Source organism: Scyliorhinus canicula, chromosome 3 (genome assembly GCF_902713615.1).
Source record: "Scyliorhinus canicula chromosome 3, sScyCan1.1, whole genome shotgun sequence".
In the NCBI taxonomy this organism is placed as follows: Eukaryota; Metazoa; Chordata; class Chondrichthyes; order Carcharhiniformes; family Scyliorhinidae; genus Scyliorhinus; species Scyliorhinus canicula.
Window position 1 is genome coordinate 192,847,149 of NC_052148.1, and position 15,304 is coordinate 192,862,452.

Here is a 15,304-nt window from a genome sequence, read left to right on the forward strand (position 1 = left end):
CTGTGAATTGGGTTTCCTTAGATGCAAATATTAAAAGGTATAGCAAAACTGTTGTCCCTGCAACTTGTGTCTTCACGCCTAGCCCCAGGCATTGTGGCACTGCGGCCTGTATCATATGTTTTTTATTTGACCCTGTCCAGAACACACTTTTCACTGGCAACCACACCACAAAGCCCAAATGGCTTTGCAACCTGTCAGCCCGATTCCAAACCAACTTTTGCAGCTCACTCCTGAACCGACTTATTCTTACTTTCCACCAACCCGGGTATCTTCCTGGTCAATTACTTACTGTTTTTTTAGCATTGCCCTCCAAGGGCACTTCCACTTCTTGGTGTCTCACTGTATCGCTTCTGGTTTTGCAACAGACTACTTGTGTTGTCCCAATTTATTATTATTTTTGCCTTCTCCCAATCTCCCATGGTCTCTGCACTGCAGCAAATCACCAGGATTCAGATCTTCATTGTATTTCAACTTCTGCAATATGGTATTCAGAAATGCACCACTGCCACTGTGTTGGTTACTGGGTTCTTCGCACAAACTTTCTGATCACACACTGATTAATGGTAACACATACTTTGGGTTCTTTATATTGAAATCAAACAGTACTCTTAAGTTACAGGAGACCGCTATGTGCGCATTTTACTAGGGAATCAATACAACTGCTGTATCACATACTGTATGACATTTTCTGCAGTGATGATGCACTCTCACTATTTACATATCCTATTAATGCAATACTGCATAATGTTTTATAAATCTTTGCAAATTACAGGATTGTAGGGAAAGTTAATGCTTATCCTTGAGATAAAGCAGACAATTGAGAACTGGTGCCCCTATAAAGTAAATTAGTGTGCCTTCCTCCAAAGTACTATGTATTCTATATTTTATAAGCGGGTATCTACATCATCCGAATAATTTGAGAATTAAATAGAATGGGAAGGACTGCATTGGCTTAACAAAAGTAGCATCTATCTGGTTTCTGTTCAGAATAATGTTGTTGGTAGGATGTCAAGCTTGTTAAAGGAGTTTCGGACAAGAGTGGCAAGCTATGGCGGTGGTGCAATATGGTGGAGCCCAGTGAAGTATGCTATGGGGTGTTAGGTGGGCAACATTCAAAGCTGAGTTTCTTATCTCAAGTTGTTCTGGCCAGTGTGGTGACTGTAAGAAATTTTCATATTTTATATTTTTTGCAGTAATGTTATTAAAACCAAGGTTTAAAATGCATACAGACGGTATGACTGCTAGAGATGTGATTATGATGTCGTAAAAGTGAGATAATCATTGATTTGCGTGTGAAATGTTCCGCTAATGATTTTTTTTTTAAATACTTTTTATTGAAGAAATTTTTCAGAGTACAAACATTTTAACCCCCCCTACATTTTGAATTATATCAAAACAAAGTCAAACCCCCCTACTTAACAAGAATCCCCCCCACCCCCTACCCGCGCACCTCCCCCCCCCCCCCACCCCCCCCCCCACCCCCCCCCCCCCCACCCCCCCCCCCCCCCCCCCCCCCCCCCCCCCCCCCCCCCCCCCCCCCCCCCCCCCCCCCCCCCCCCCCCCCCCCCCCCCCCCCCGCCGACGAACCGGCCGCCAGACCATCTTGTCGTTTCTGGCAGTGTCCTCGGGCAGGCCTTGCCCGTGACACCACCGATACCGTGTTTCCTTCGTTGTTATCCCCCCTCTCCCCCCCCCCCTCCCCTCCCCTCCCCTCCCCCCCCCCCCCCCTCCCTCCCGCCCTCCCCTCCCCTCCCGGGTTGCTGCTGTCACGACCTCAGTTTCTATCTCTGATCTAAGAGGTCCAGGAAGGGTTGCCATCGCCTGAAAAACCCCTGCACCGACCCTCTCAGGGCGAATTTGATTCTTTCCAATTGGATGAAGTTTGCCATGTCGTTTAACCAGGTGTTAACACTTGGAGGCCTAGCGTCCCTCCACTGAATCAAGATCCTCCTCCGAGCCACCAAGGACGCAAAGGCTAATATTCCAGCCTCCCTCGCCTCCTGTACCCCCGGCTCCACCCCTACCCCGAAGATCGCAAGTCCCCATCCTGGCTTGACCCTGGACCCCACCACTCTCGACACCGTTCCTGCCACCCCCTTCCAGAACTCCTCCAGTGCCGGACATGCCCAAAACATGTGTGCATGATTCGCAGGGCTTCCCGAACATCTGACACACCTGACTTCACCCCCGAAAAACCGACTCATCCTTGTCCCCGTCATGTGGGCTCTATGCAGTACCTTAAATTGAATGAGACTCAGTCTCGCACATGACGACGACGAGTTGACCCTCTCTAGGGCGTCTGCCCATGTCCCATCCTCTATCTGTTCCCCCAGCTCTACCTCCCACTTGTCTTTCAACTCCACTACTGGTACCTCCTCCACCTCCTGCATAATCTTATAAATGTCCGAGATCTTCCCCTCCCCGACCCAGACCCCTGATAGCACCCTATCACTCGCCCCCCTGTCGGGAAGCACGGGAAACCCCTCTACCTGTCGTCTGGCAAATGCCTTCACTTGGAGGTCCCGCTAATGATTTTGAGAGACATTTACTTTTGTACAGATATCTAGCTAATGGAATTTTGTTTATGTTTGAATATGAAGGGTATTTTGTTTGGTCCTGGCTAAATCAGTCAAGGGACACCTTGTAAGAAGAGACAGAATGCCTTATGCTTTGGGTAAAGATGATATAATTAAGGGGAGGATCTAGGTCTGTCTGAAAAAGTTGGTTCTCCCTCGTATTTTAATCTGAGCAGAGGTCTTCCAGTTTTGGTCCTGAAAGGTGCTCTCTCCAAAGGTTCAAAAACAAATAGAAACCTGGTTGTTATTTATTCATTGTAACTGTGAACTATAAAGCTAGTTCTTGCTAATGTGGTTAATTCTGTGTTTAAATTAACATAAAATATACCAATGGGTCAGTGTTATCACTCATGTCGTGCAGTAACATTTGCTCACAGATTTACAAATTGCAAATAGTTGGGTTCTCGTCCGGGATCCTAACACCAGATATTTACACAAATGGGAGAAAGCTTAAATAATCATCCAGCCACTCTCACGCACTTCCTCATACCATGATTCAGAATGGTGGAAGCCTCTGAGCACATCAACTATCCAAATTCTCAGCTAAAGTTGATGCATAACTCACAAAGAATCAGGAAGGGAAAGATGTGATCAGATGTGACATCGTCTCAACCAAGCACTACTTGAATTTGTCTATGCTCTCCAGAAAATATACAAGTGTACAAACAATCAAATTTGATAAATTGCCCTGTGGTATGCAACTTACCTGCATTTGATTAGCAATCTAGTAAAGCAACTAGATGGAGTAATTTATAGTTTTGATGATTAATACAGACAAGTTTATGGCAGTATTTCAGTGGTTTTCCAGATGTGACTTTCACTTAAGTCTGATCAGGAAATTACTTGATTATGTCCATAATGGGAGGTTTAGATTTTTCTGCATGGTTCAATTTATAGACAAAGTGCTAACTGAGTCACATAGACCAGAGGGGTCAAGATTAACCCATGGCAATTACATGACACTGTATAGGGAATGGAAAATTGGCTGGAGGTTCTACCTTAAAGACTATGGAGATGACTGGTGAGCATAGGACAACTGGTAAGGCTAGGATAGGGCCAATTTACATGCATCAAATAGTTAACCAATTGGCAGAGCTCAAGCCTGCATAGAGGATGGTCACTTGACTGAGGTGCAGAGGATTGAAGAGGCCTGTGAAATCTATCCACCATGAGCCATTGCTATCCAGAGATGAGGCAAAGTAAATCAGCAAAAATATATTTTTTAATGAGCTTGAGTTTAATGCAGAGATTAATATAAGAATATCTGTTGGACAATCTTGTGGTAATTCATTAGTTCATTAACACTGAGCTGCAAGTGAAATAAATTCATAATTGTGGTCAGGGCTAGAGACATACTCTGGTCCCAGAGATAAAAGCATAATCGTCTAAGTTACTCTACTACCCAGATTTTTTTGAACTTGTCACCCATTTAATTGCTGTTTCATAAGTAACATTTTGTTTTCCATGTCTAGTTAAGCATACATTTGACAACGTTGAAAGCTTCAGAAATACTTAGTGAATTATTTTCCTTCTCTCTTGGTCCAGCTCTTCTCTCTGCGAAGAAGCGTTTCGACAATCACCGTTCACTTCAAACATGAGAAATCCTTTATCTGATCTCCATGGGGGACCAAGATCACAAGGTATGTGATGTTTACAGTTTCGTATTCTGCCTGTGGCTTTAAAGATTTCGAGACCTTAAGAGTCTCGTATCTTATTTTGGAAAAATACTTTTTCAAAATTGCATGCACTGCGTACAATGATTTTTGAAAAATGCAAATTAATTGTGTAAGTTCACCAATTCCAAGCTTGTGTATTTGGAGAAATGGCTACAACACAGACACTTTTCTCTGATCCAATCTCCCTTCAAATGTAGCTCCTGGCTGCTGCATGGAATTAGTTATTTTGTGCCATAAAAACCAATGACGTTTAGTCTTTATTTAAGAGTCCACCTACAATATCCACAAGGATGGGTCCACCCCGTCATTTATGAATATGGTGGCAGTAAACTTTTAGGGCATTCCATTGAATCCCTAGAGTGCAGAAGGAGGCCATTCGGCCAATCGAGTCTGCACCGACCGTCCGAAAGCGCATTCCACCTAGGTCCACCCCGTGCATTGATCATAGCTAATCAACCTAACCTCACGTCTTTAGTCTGTGGGAGGAAACCGGAGCACCAGGGGGAATCCCATGCAGACACTGAGAATGCGCAAACTCCACACAGGCTAGAATCAAAACCGAGTGGGTCCCTGGCTCTGTGAGGCAGCAGTGCTAACCACTGTGCCACCTAGAAAGGCATTAGAAAGAGTAAAGCAAATTACTGCAGATGCTGGAATCTGAAACAGAAAATGCAGAAAGATCTCAGCGGCTCTGATCGCTTCTGTGGAGAGAGAACAGAGCTAATGTTTCAAAGAGTCATCCAGACTCAAACGTTAGCTCTGTTCCCTCTCCATTAGAAAGATTAACTTAATTTGACTGAATGGTCAATGAACTTTTCTTGACTTTTAAAATAGTTTATGCTCAATGCTGGTAGTTTTAAAGAACTGACAGTATCTCATGCTAGATACTATGGCATCCATTGAAATTGAACATCCAGTAAAAAGCTAAAATAATTTAAGTACGAAGCATAAAGTAATGGGTGTAAAAACAGCCATTCATTTTATAAGGCTATCCTGTATAGGTTCTTCATTCTGCTGTCCCTAACCTCGTAAGCGTCAGCACCTTCAGGAGCAGAGGGGAGAAAACATCATGTTTCACAAAACTCTTACTATTGAAAAGGGAATTTCATGCCATCAGAATATTGAAATGACTGATTCTGATCCATTACATCATGTTAGTGGCATTTAATTTGAAGTATTTTTCATCTGCACATTTTGCTTACTTCCTATCATATGACCCATATGTGAGATACAATTTGTGTGTATTATCTGTGGATTCCCATAAATACGTGACACAATTGTAGGCTTCTGTTCAGGAAATTGATTACGGTTCAATCAAATAGTTAGCGACTTTGATGCTACATTTGACCCTGAGATGAGCTTCCAACCACAAATCCGTGCTATCATCATGACAATTTACTTCTATCTCCAGAACGTTGCCCGACTATGCCTCTGCCTCAACTGCATCTGCTGCTGAAACTCTCACCAACGCTTTTTTTTTAACCTCTCGGCTTGATTATCCAATGCTCTGCTGGCTGGCTTCCCATCTTCTTCCCCCCATAAATTCAAGCTCATCCATAACTTTGCTAACTTGCACTGAATCCCATTTACCCATCACCACAGTTACATTGGCTTTAGATTTAGAATGCTTAATTTTTAAATTCGTATGTTTTTTAAAATCCTCCGATTGCATCATCGTTAGCACTCCTCCCTCTCCCGCCTTGTAATCTCTTCCATTTTTGCAACCCCTCTGGTTCTCTATGCTCTTCTGAATTATTTTTATTCTTTCAGTGTCGCTGGCTAGGCCAGCATTTTTATTTCCCGTAACTAATTGCCCTTGAGATGGTAGTGGTGAATCACCTTCTGCTGCAATCCATGTGGTGTATGTACACCCACAGCGTTGTTAGGAGGGGAGTTCCAGGTCTTGGACCGAGCTACAGTAAAGGAACAGTAATATGATTCCAAGTCAGTGTGGTCTGTGGCTTGGTGAGGAACTTGCAGGTGGTGGTGTTCCCATGCATCTGCTGCCCTTCTCCTTCTAGATGGTAGAGGTCTCTGGTTTGGAAGGTGATGGCAAAGGAGCTTTGGTGAGTTGTTGAAGTACATCTTGTAGATGTCACACAGTGTGTCAGTGGTGGAGGGAGTGGATTTTAGAAGTGGTGGGTGGTGTGCCAATTAGGCGGGCTGCTTTGTCCTGGATGGTGTCCAGCTTCTTTGAGTGTTGTTGGAGCTGAACTCACCCAGGCAAGGGGAGAATATTCTTGTGCCGTGTAGACAGTGGACGGGCTCTGGGATGTCAGGAGTTGAGTCACAGGATCCCCAGCTTCTGGCCTTGTTTTGCAGCCACAGTATTTATATGTCCAGTCCAATTCAGCTTCTGGTCAATGTTAACCCCTAGGATATTAATAGTGGGGGATTCAGGAATGATAATGCCACTGAAAGTCATGGGGACAAAAACAGCAAATGTTGGACAATCTTAGCAAGCCTCACAGCATCTGTGGAGAGAGAACTGGACTAACGTTTCCAGTCTGGATGACTCTTTGTCAAAGCCATCAAGGGGAGATGGTTGGATTTTCTGTTGTTTGAGATGGTCATTGTCTGACACTTGTGTGGCACAAATGTTACTTGCCATTTATCAGCCAAAGCCTGAATGATGTCCAGGATTTTCTGCTATGGGCACATACTGCTTCAGTATCTGAGGAGTTGCAAATGGTGCTCAACATTGGTGCTCAGCAGCAAACATCCCCACTCTGACCTTATGATGGAGGGAAGGTCATTGATGAAGTAGCTGAAGATGGCTGGATCCAGGGTGCTAGGCTGTGATGAAGTCAGGAGCTGAGTTACCCTTGTGAAATCAATGAGCAGGTTATTGCTGAATAATTGTTGCTTGACAGCACTGTCAGTGACCCCTTTCATCACTTTACTGATGATTGAGAGGAGACTGATAGGGTGGTAATTGGCTGGGTTGGATTTTTCCTGTTTTTTTTTTGTGGATAGGACATACCTCACCTTTTTCCACATTGCTGGATAGATGCCAGTGTTGTCACTGTATTTGAACAGTTTGGCCAGGGATGCAGCTAGTTCTGGAGCTCAATCTTCAATAATGTTGCTGGAATATTGTCAGGCCGACAGTCTTTGCAGTACCAGTGCTTTCAGCTGTGTTTTTTGATATTGCATGGAGTGAATCGAATTGGCTGAAGACTGATATCTGTGATGCTGTGGACCTTGGGACGGTGCTGAGATTATTGCAAAGACTTTGGCCTTATCTCTTGTACTGGTGCTGGGCTCCTCCATCATTGGGAATGGGGATATTTGTGGAGCCTCCTCCTCCAGTTTCACTGTGCACTGCTATTCACAACTGAATGGGGGAATTCCTATTATTATAAACATTAAAATTCCTACTTCAATCGCTCCACCAATGGTGGCTGTGTGTTAATTTTTCTCTCAAATCTTCTCTGCCTCTATACCTCACTTTCCTCCTTAATGTGCTCCTTAAAACCTACATTTTTGACCAAGTTTTTGATCATTGTTATAAAATCCCCTTTTGTGGTTTGGTGTCACGTTTTGTTGTTGGTGCTTCCAATGAAATACCTTGAGATATTTTACTACATTTAAGGTGCATGATGTTGTATATCTCGTAGAAACATACATAAAGACATCCTGCATCAACAATCTAATTCTTCCCCCATTCACAAAAGCATTAAATACATCGACTAAGGTTTATTTGGTTTTTAAGTGGTTATTGTGAGGAACTACAAATGTAACCCTGATAGAAAAGCAGGACATAATATCTTTGAAGGAAAATGAATCCTTGAAATACATAGAAGGTTTTGTCCATTTTGAAACTTCCTGTGGTTCACAAGCCCCACTGTGAATAGAACTTTGCTGGTTCTGTCACATCATGCTTTCCAATCTGTGGAATAATGCTGCTAGACATCTTAGTAGAACTTATAGTTTGCCCACTCAATTTCTTAACAAAGTAAAATAGGACTGTTGAGAGTAGAGGGTGTAAATAAAATGATTAGGGAATCAATTTGGCAAAGATCTTCATACGAACTCTGATAAACCAATTATCACTCTAAACATAGTTGAAAACACTGTTATGCCTATGAAGTAAAGACTACATAAGAACTATTGTCCATTTGCAGAAGCAGGAAAATTAACTGTCGAGTCAGGGACTATTACCCCACCGTGGAAATTTTGTGAGCAGCTTTTTCCCTGTAAGGTTTGTGGGAAAGTTTTTGGCCGACAGCAGACACTATCTCGACACCTTTCTTTGCATACAGGTAAGGAGATGATATGAATACAGTGCAGTGTTTGTAAGTTTTTAAATAAAAATTATAAACATTCCTGTAGCGGAGTTGAAAGGTTATCTTGTAAGAGTGTATGACAGCTAACCATTGTAAACTGTTATTTTGTAGAAGAACGAAGATACAAGTGTCACTTGTGTCCATATGCTGCCAAATGTCGAGCGAACTTAAACCAGCATTTGACAATCCATTCAGTGAAGTTAGTGAGTGGCGATTCCGAGGACATAGCTACTGCGGTAATCGCAAGTTGCGATCGTAAGAGCTGCCCATATTACTATAGGTAACTTCTGTTCCTTCTTTGTGGGATGTTAATTCACTTCAGCTCAAGGTCATGGTGAATCAGTGTAATTTTAGTTAAAAGCACTGCATACATGAGACACAAAATGAAAATAAATGATTTTAACTTTGGCTAATTTTCTATCCAGCTGCCATGTTTGTGGATTTGAGACGGAGGTAAACCTGCAGTTTGTCAGCCACATGTCATTACATGTAGATAAGGAACAGTGGATGTTTTCATTATGCTGCAGTATCTGTAACTTTTCCTGTATGGATGAAACTGAAATGAAGACACATGTAGATGTGGCACACACAGGTAACCAAAAGAGTTAATTATAGTACAGAATAAGAGTTTGTTTTGGTTGTGTGTGTTTTTAATTTTCCTTCTGTGGCCTCATTTAAATTGCACTTAACTCCAGTGATACCATAGCCTGGTAAGTTAAATAAATATATGTTTTCATTCCTTAAGCTTCGCTCGCCGAATCGTACCTTACAGTCAATGTCCCAGACTCCTTCATTACCATCCCTGGGTATGACCATGGCCACGACAGGCCAAGCCCATCAGAGGTGATTGTGCAGTGGTATACAGTCCTGAGGGAGTGCCGTTGGAAGTCCTCAACATATCCCAAGAGGTCTCGGCATCAGACCAAACATGGGCAAGGAAACCTTCTAATTACCACCTAGTCCCCTTCCTCATCTGATGAATCAGTACTTTTCCACGTTGAAGAGCACTCAGAAGAAGAATTGCAGAGGTGGCAATGGCACAGAATGTACTCTGTGTGGGGGATTAAAGTGTCCATCACCAAAAGTGGCTCATTATTATCACTACTGATTGAGTTAGTTGAGTCCTAAAGGACATATCTGCCAGACTGGGCCTGTAGCAAGTACAGAACCAACGAATGAAAAATCTAGCTGAGCTTGCCCTACAATATGCATGTTGCTGATGCAACTGTCCATGATGGTGGTATTTGAAGGATTGACCACCACACAAAGTCCTGTCTTCACACTGAAGATACCATCCTTTATGTTGTGCGGAACTATCCAGCTTTTCCTCTCTTGTCTCTCTCCCTCCACCCCTCCAATCCTGTTTATCTTTGTGCTTCTCTCAGGATCAGCCTTTTTTCTCTCTCTCCGCTTTAATAAAAATGCCCTTCACTGACATGAAGTGGAACCTGCTAACAGCAGCAAAAATAACAACCTAGGAGGTGGAGAGATGCTGGATGGCAAGAGAGTAATGCTGATAGCCCTGGAGCAGGTTTTTGTTAGGTCTGGACAACAACGAGAATTCCATTTACGATAATGAGCCCGGGCCCCGGTGTTTTGCACCATGTATACACACACACACACACACACACACACACACACACACACACACCCGCCGCCCAGATCCTGGCATGCACCATCCGCTTGATGAACTGCAGCAATTCACAAGCCTCCTTTGATGACAATTTCCAAATCCATCAACATCACCATGTGAAAGAACAAGGGCAACAAGTGCGTGGGGAAACTACAACCTACCAAGTTCTCTCCAAACTACACTCATCCTGAATTAGGGCGATGTTACTGTTTAGTCTCTGTAGCCGGGTCAAGATCAGGAAGCTCCTACCTACACCACATTAAGTTGAAAGAAAAAGCATATAAGGAGGCAAATGTCAGTGATAGCCCCAAAGATTGGGATCAATTCAGAATCCAGCAAAGGAGGACTAAAAAGATAATAAAGAGAGAGAAAATAAACTACAAGAGCAAACTAGCAAGGAATATAAAAACTGGCCAGCGCTTCTTTAAATATATAAAAAGGAAGCAAAAGTGAACGGAGGCCCCTTAGACAATGAATCTGGGGAGATAGTTATGGGGAACAAGGAAATGGCAGAGGAGTTAAACAGATATTTTGCATCAGTCTTTGTAGTGGTAGATACTTCGAACATCCCATTAATACTAAAGCATACAGGGGAGCGATTAAATACCATCATAAGAGTTAGACAAACTAATGGGGCTAAAGGCAGATCAGTTCCCTGGCCGTGACAATTTATAATAATAATGATCTTTATTGTCACAAGTAAGCTTACATTAACACTGCAATGCAGTTACTGTGAAAAGCCCCTGATCGCCACATTCCGGCGCTTGTTTGGGAACACAGAGGGAAAATTCAGAGTGTCCAAATTACCTAACAGCACGTCTTTCGGGACTTGTGGGAGGAAATCCACGCAGACACGAGGAGAACGTGCAGGCAGACTGTGACCCAAGCCGGGAATGGAACCTGGGACACTTGAGCTGTGAAACAACAGTGCTACCTACTGTGCTACCGTGCTGCCATCCTAGGTTTGCAGCCTAGCATCCTAAAAGAAGTAACTACAGAGATAGTGGACGCATTCCTTGCAAATTCCAAAAGCCCTTGGATTCTGGAGATGTGCCGAAGGATTGCCAACGTTACACTCCTATACAAAACAGGAGGGAGGCAAAAAGCGGGTAACTAGGCCGAATAGCCTAACTTCTGGTGTTGGAAAATTGTCGGAATCAATTATTAAGGAAGAAATAGCAACACATTTGGAAAATCATAATCTAATCAAGCAGAGTCATGAAAGGGATTTGTCAGGGGGCTTGGCAGTGTAAATGCTGAGAGAATGGTTCCACTCATCGGAGAGTCTAGGTCCAGAGGGCATAGTCTCAGAATAAAGGGAAGTTTCCACCAAAGTGGATAGAGGGTACTAAATTTGTTGTATTTGGACTTTCAGAAGGCATTCGACATGTCATGGAAATTTAAGTTATAAGAAAGGAGGCCGTGGTATTCGAGGTAGCATATTGGCATAAATAGAGAATTGGCTAATGGGCAGGAAACAGAAAATGGGGATAAGGGGTTCTTTTCAGGTTGTGGGGTTCCACAGGAATCAGTACTGGGGCTGCAACTGTTTACAATATAGATTCATGAATTGGAGGAAGAAAGCGAATGTACTGCAGCCAAATTTGCAGACAACACAAAAATATGTGGAACTGCACTTTAAAAAAAATATATATTTAGAGTACCCAATTCATTTTTCCAATTAAGGGGCAATTTAGCATGGCCAATCCACCTAGCCTGCACATCTTTGGGTTGAGGGGTCGAAACCCACGCAAACACGGAGAATGTGCAAATGCCACATGGATAGTGACCCAGAGCCGGGATCGATCCTGGGACCTCAGCGCCGTGAGGCAGCAGGGCTAACCCACTGCGCCACCGAGCTGCCCCGTGGAATTGCAAGTTGAGAGACGGATGCTAACTGTTTGTAAAGAGATATTGATAGGTTAAGGAAGTGGGCAAAAAGTTGGCAAATGGAGTATAGTGTGGGAAAATGTTTATTTTGGCAGGGAGAGTATTATTTAAATGGAGAAAAATTGCAGATAGCAGCAACACAAAGAGACTTGGGGGTACTTGTGCACGAAACACAGAAAGCTAGCACACGGATGCAGCAGGTAATCAAGTCGTCTAATGGAATGTTGGTCCGTTTTTTCAGGGGGTTGGAGTGTAGGAGTGGGGAAGTCTTGCTGCAACTGTACAAGGTACTAGTACTGGTGAGACCACATCTCGAGTGCTGTGAGTTGTTTAAGTCTCCTTATTTAAGGAAAGATATTATTTCATTGGAGACGGTTCAGCGAAGATTCACTTGGATGTTTCCCAGTATGGAGGGATTGTCTTTGGAGCAGGATTTGTTTTGGAATGGCAGAGCAGCCTCGAATGGGTCGAATGACTCATTCCTGTTCCTATTTCTTATGGTCTTATAGGCTGCAGCACTTTCTCTAGGGCAATTCTGCACTATCAGAAGGACATGGAGGCTTTGGAGAGAGTACAGAAAAGGTTTACCAGGATGTTGACTGGTATGGCAGGTATTATCTATGAGAAGAGATTGAATGAACTGAGATTGTTCTCCCGAGAGAGACGGAGGCTGAGGGGCGACCTGATCGAAGTTTATAAAATGATTAGGGGTATAGATAGGGTGAACAGTTGGAGGCTTTTTTCCAGGACGGAAATTACAATTACAAGGGGACACAAATTCAAGGTGAGGGGGAAAGGTTCAGTGGAGATGTGCTGGGGAAGTATTTTGCACAGAGGGTGGTGGTGGCCTGGAATGCACTGGCAAGTGAGGTGGTTGAGGCAGATACGTTAGAGACATTTCAGACTTATCTGGATAGGCACATGAACAGACGGTGTATAGAAGGATGCAGGCGGTTGGTCGAGATAGGACATGTGATCGATGCAGGCTTGAAGGGTCGAAGGGCCTGTTCCTGTGCTGTATCGTTCTTTGTTCTAGGCTGGATTGGCGTCATTGACGACGCTTGGTAATTTCATTAACAAATTTTTCTAGAAAGTTTTAATCCAGCAAAAGGCAAGTTTTGTGTCTTTCTAACTATATTAAATTAATAAAGAAAATTGCTGGGTAATTCTGCAGGAGTTCTTCCTATCTCCCACTGTAATGGAGCCCTGAATGATGCCACTGGCATAGAAAGTTAGGAAGGCTTTGATTTTCGGGCAGTGGGTGGCCTCTGAGACCATCTGCCGCCAACTCTTGGAGAACCTGACCAAGGTGTGTGACTGTCCATGGGCTTCCGAAATCTCCTCCTGCCCTGGTTCTCGTTCATCTCCAAGAAAGTCAACCACCATCTGTAAACTCTGACCTGATGATGTCACACTCGAGTGACCATCCTCTGCGGTACAGCCTCTGGTAGCTGTGCAGGACCTGCCCTTGCTTCCACCTCTGGGTTCTGCCTCTGCCTCCAGGAAGCCTAATGTTGGCCCTGCCGTCATCTCTCCTGCTTCCCAGCAAGAAGGATTATTGCCAATTCTACTGGTTCCATATTTGTATCCGTATGAAAGTGAAGAGAGAGAATGAGTGACCCTTAGAGTCCTGTCCATGCCCTCACCCATTGCCTATGCAACCTCGGGAACATCCTACCGATGGTCAGTGACTGCTATGCTAGCCATCACAATGAGCTCCACTCCTCCACTGTCCAAGCCCCTACACCAGCCCCTCCCTACTCTGACAGATGGGCATCCACTTCGGAGACCTTATTCAACCCTCAGATCCTACGAAAGGCAAAAGCATGAGGCCCATGGGTTAGCTGAACGACCCTGTGCATAAATCTCTAGAGGGGCGAGGTGGGGGAAGAGAATGGCCTGTGCGGATGCCACTGCAACAAATGATTTTGGAACTGAGTGGCCTGGTAAACTCTGAAACCTTTGGCCCTTGGCCCGGATGCAGTACATTTGCTGTCCTCGACTAATGCTGAAGGGCAAGCCTTGGAATTCACGGAATGGGGAGCTCGTTCTGGAAAGTGTTAACTCGTGAGCGTCAGTCAGTGGCACAGGCATACATCGCATTTATATAATTGAACAGACTAGTATTGAGAGGGAGGAGGTGTTAGCAGTTTTAGCAGACATAAAGGTGGATAAATCCCCACGCCTAGATGATATGTATGCAAGGCTACTGTGTGAGGCAAGGTAGGAGATTGCATGGACTCTGACACTAGTTTTCAAATCCTCTCTGGCCACAGGAGAGGTGCCAGATAACTGGAGGACAGCTAATGTGGTGCCATTATTCAAGAAGGGAAGAGGGGAAAAAACGGGTAATTACAGGCCAGTGAGTCTAATATCGGTGGTAGGGAAATTACTGGAAAAAGTTCTGAGGGACAGAATTAATTTCCACTTGGAGAGGCACGGATTAATCAAGGATAGTCAGTGTGGATTTGTCAGAGGGAGATCATGTCTAACAAATTTGCTTTAATTTTTAGAGGAGGTGACTAGGTGTGTAGATGAGGACAATACAATTGATGTAGTCTAGGATGGATTTCAGTGAGGCTTTTGACAAGGTCCCGCAAGGGAGACTGATCAAGAAGGTAAGAGCCCTTGGGATCAAGGGCAATTTGGCACATTGGATCCAAAATTGGCATAGTGACAGGAGGCAAAAGGGTGATGGTTGAAGGTTATTTTTGTGACTGAAACCCTGTGCCCAGCAGTGTACCACAGGGTTCAGTACCAGAAGAACAGTAGCAAATGATGGCGAAAGCGGGTACAAAATCATGACTTGTGTAAATGGTCATTTGCATTCTCACATGGTTCACCTTATCTCCTGCGAAAAATCAAAATTAATAATAATCTTTATTGTCACAAGTAGGCTTATATTAACACTGCAATGAAATTACTGTGAAAATCCCCTAGTCGTAACATTCCAGCGCCTGTTCGGGTACACGGAGGGAGAATTCAATGTCCAAATTACCTAACAGCACATCTTTCAGGACTTGAGGGAGGAAACCGGAGCACCCTGAGGAAACCCACACAGACACGGAGAATGTGCAGACTCTGCATAGACATTAACCCAAGCGGGAATCGAACCTGGAACCCTGACACTGTGAAGCAAAAATGCTAACCACTGTGCTACCATGCCGATTAGGAGAATCCCCACATTTATGTTTGTCAAAGAGGCTGTCACTGTTGCTTATGATGAAATATGTTTTTGTC

At 43.9% G+C, this 15,304-nt stretch overlaps 1 protein-coding gene across 5 annotated transcripts in view; it reads left to right on the forward strand.

Annotated features, from left to right (window-relative positions):
* Nucleotides 1-15,304, forward strand: part of znf827 (zinc finger protein 827) — a 197,865-nt gene that overhangs the window by 151,830 nt on the left and 30,731 nt on the right. For 4 of the 5 annotated variants that reach the window (XR_005460047.1, XM_038791929.1, XM_038791926.1 and 1 more), the window contains exons 8-11: nucleotides 4,122-4,216; nucleotides 8,380-8,517; nucleotides 8,653-8,821; nucleotides 8,967-9,133. Coding sequence is in view for 4 of the 5 variants with exons in the window: in XM_038791929.1 (XP_038647857.1) it covers nucleotides 4,122-4,216; nucleotides 8,380-8,517; nucleotides 8,653-8,821; nucleotides 8,967-9,133 (569 nt within the window). In the remaining variant the exon portion in view is untranslated. The remainder of the gene's footprint in view (nucleotides 1-4,121; nucleotides 4,217-8,379; nucleotides 8,518-8,652; nucleotides 8,822-8,966; nucleotides 9,134-15,304) is intronic. The other variant, XM_038791928.1, reaches the window with a different exon arrangement.